At 14.6% G+C, this 3,429-nt stretch overlaps 1 protein-coding gene across 1 annotated transcript; it reads left to right on the top strand.

The window, feature by feature from the left end:
* Nucleotides 1–1,900: 1,900 nt before the first annotated feature.
* On the top strand, nt 1,901–3,064 carry PGSY75_0217700 (putative E2F-associated phosphoprotein; the record flags this gene model as incomplete). Its single annotated transcript, XM_018783842.1, has 4 exons — nt 1,901–2,042; nt 2,251–2,469; nt 2,619–2,694; nt 2,797–3,064. The coding sequence occupies 4 exons, from the start codon at nt 1,901–1,903 to the stop codon at nt 3,062–3,064; spliced, it is 705 nt and encodes a 234-aa protein (XP_018643832.1).
* Nucleotides 3,065–3,429: the final 365 nt, after the last annotated feature.

Here is a 3,429-nt window from a genome sequence, read left to right as displayed (position 1 = left end):
ATATTAATATATTTGAATTAAAATCTTTTAATCTTGATATTTATTTCTTCAAATAATATATATATATATATATATATATATATATATATTATCAAAAATAAATTATGATTGGAAAAAAAAATATAAATTCTTATATATATTATTTATAAAAAAATAATTCAAAAAAACACACAAAATTTTACAAAATAAAATATTTAATATAATATTATTATATGTATTTTAATGGAACTGAAAAATATAAAATATGTTTCAATAATATAAATATATATATATATATATATATATATATATATATTTTTTATTTTTACTTATTTTTTTTTTTTTTTTTTACTTACCTATAAAAATTAGTTAAATTATAATTTCTCAAAGTTTATAAAAAGTAAAATAATTTCTTATTATTCTTATTCTTATTTTTATTATTATAATTATTATCTTAAGATAAAATTATATTTTATTACTTCTCCAAAATATTTTAATTAAATTATACTTATTATTAAAAAATTATTTTCATAACAAAATAAAAAATAAAAAAATAAGAATAAAATTATATTCGCATTTTTAAAACATTTATAAAAAAAATTAAACATTCACAATTATATATATATATATATAATAAATAAAATGTATAATATATTTTTATATATATAAGCACAAAACCCAAAATATACATTAAGTATATATATATATATAATATATATATATATATATATATATATATATTTACAATATTATAATATAATTTATTATGTTATATATATGGCAGAAATATTAATTATTATAAGCAATACATATATATACAATATTATTATATAATATATTATATATATATATATTTAATATAATAACACTATATGAAAATCCCTCTATATTTTTCTCATACTCCTTTAAACCCCTTTTAAAACTTTTTTTTTTTTTTTTTATAAATTATATAATATTAAAATATATGTTATATTGATAATACAAAAAAAAAAAAAAAATACATAAAAAAATATAATTTTAAAAATTTTACTTTTTTAGATATTGTTTTAATTATTTTATTTTTTTTTTTAAGGAAAAAAAGATAAATAAGTTATATTTATTTTAATATATATATATGCATATATATATATTTTTTTTTTTTGGAGCTTCTAAAAATATGTATGTTTCTATATATATTTATATATACAATATAATTAATATATAATTTATTTTCTTCTCATGCCTTTATTTTTGATTAGGTATATATAAAATATAAAATCAAGGCAAAGCTGGCGTGTTTATTATATTTATGTTGTAGCTTAATTCTGCTGTATCTTTTAAAGGGTTCAAGAAATAATAAAATTTAATAAATATTGCTTTTTTTCTAAAAGAAATTAAAAAAAGAAAAAAAAAATGAATTCTTTTTATACGCCCCAATTTGTATATTTCACATTTAAAAAATTCTTATATTTATAATATTTTTGAAATATAGAAAATAGTAATAATATATTATATATGAGCTCAATAGTATGTATTACTATATGTACAATTTTATATAAATTTATGCGTATACTTGTATAAGGGTACACAGAAAATTATAGAAGATAATATTTTAGATATTTATATGAAATAATATAAAAAAAATACATATATATTTTATTCTTTATTTTTAAATATTTTTATATAAGCCCCAAAAAAAAAAAAAAAAAAAAAAGAATATTAAGTCTATATTTCTTAGGGACTCATACTTTATAATATTGTACATATATATATATATATATATATATTTCTTCTTCTTTTTTATGTCTTAATATAATAAAAAAATTATCAAAGTTTTTATAATGTTCATTCCTTATGTTTTTTTTTAACACTCCTTAAATTATCCACATTTTCCACACTTAATTTTTTTTTCTTTTTTTTTGTTTGTTTGTTTGTCTTTCTTATGAGCTCCAAAAAGGTAAATAATGTTATAAATCTCCTAATCAATGAAATAAAAGTAAAAGAAAAATCAGAAAATTCTAATGAATCAGCTAGCCAAAAAGGAATAGAAATTGCTAAATCATTTTTAAACATTACCTGTTCAGGTAAAAAAAAAAAAAAAAAAAAAAAAAAAAACTATTTCACAAAAATAATATATATATATATATATATATATATACAATATTTATAAATGAATTATTTTTTTAATATCCCATTTAATTCATATTTTATAATAAAAACTAAGAATAACCACCAAATTTACAAGACACCAACATTTATAATATTTTTTTATAATTTCCGTTTTACATGTAGACGAGAAGGTTATAAATGACAATAATGAATGCATAAAAAAAGTACGAATAGAACCAAATGAACTAAAAAATAAAGTAAATATTGAAGGTGATCAAATAAATCAAAATGAACAAAATCATGACGATGACGATGTTATTAATGAAAATGAAAAAGCCGTTTTAGAATTTTATGATGAAAAAATTGACAATTATGATGAAGAATATGTGAATAAAAAATATCGTAAGATAATAATATTATGAAAAATTTTGAAAATATATCATTATATTCATGTATTTAATGTAATTTAATTTAATGCTATATACAAAATATGTATATGTATATATATATATATATATATATATATATTTATTTATTTATATTATTTTTAGGATTTGGCACAAAATCATGCGATTCTAGTTTATGTTGTTGTGGTTGTTTTATTCCTGTATGCTATCAAAGTCAAAGGTTAGTTTTCTTTTTTTTTTTTTTTTTTTATAAACATACCTAATAATATATATATTCATTTATCATTATATATTTATATGTATCCATTTATTATCTCCTTAGGCATGAATATTATGTTAATCAGTACAGAGCTTTATATGCAATTAACATAAGAATAGACGAGGACACAATAATTGACGAACATGAAATTAATTCTAAAAGATACGAAGAAAACGATAAAGATCAAGAAAATAATGAAAACAAACAGAATAAGGAATCTGATAAATCCTTAAAATATCATGCTGTTTTTTGTATAAATTGTAATAATCATATAGCGTATTTTGAAATACAAGAAAGAGTTTTCCACTTTTTTGACGTTTTACCTGATTAAGGTGAAATGAATTATTTTGTTAAAATAATAGATATAGATATGAAATATATTTTAACCATAAATTTTTTATAAATAAATATATAATATCTGTATATATTTTTTTTTGTTCATAATTCGAAAAATATATTTATATATATATATATATATATATATATATATTTATGTTATTAAAACAAAGTATTTTATTATTTATTTTATATTTTTTATTAATTTTACTTCTTTTTTTTTTTTTTTTTTTTTTATTAATTAAAATTTATAAAAAAAAAAAAAAAAAAAAAAAAAAAATTTTAATATAAATTTTTTTTTTTTTTTTTTTTTTTTTAAAATTTTTTTAAAAATTTTTTAAATTTAACTTCTTATTTTTT

The sequence above is a fragment of the Plasmodium gaboni genome, chromosome 2 (assembly GCF_001602025.1).
Source record: "Plasmodium gaboni strain SY75 chromosome 2, whole genome shotgun sequence".
NCBI classification, from domain to species: domain Eukaryota; phylum Apicomplexa; class Aconoidasida; order Haemosporida; family Plasmodiidae; genus Plasmodium; species Plasmodium gaboni.
This window is presented reverse-complemented; position numbering and strand designations above follow the sequence as displayed.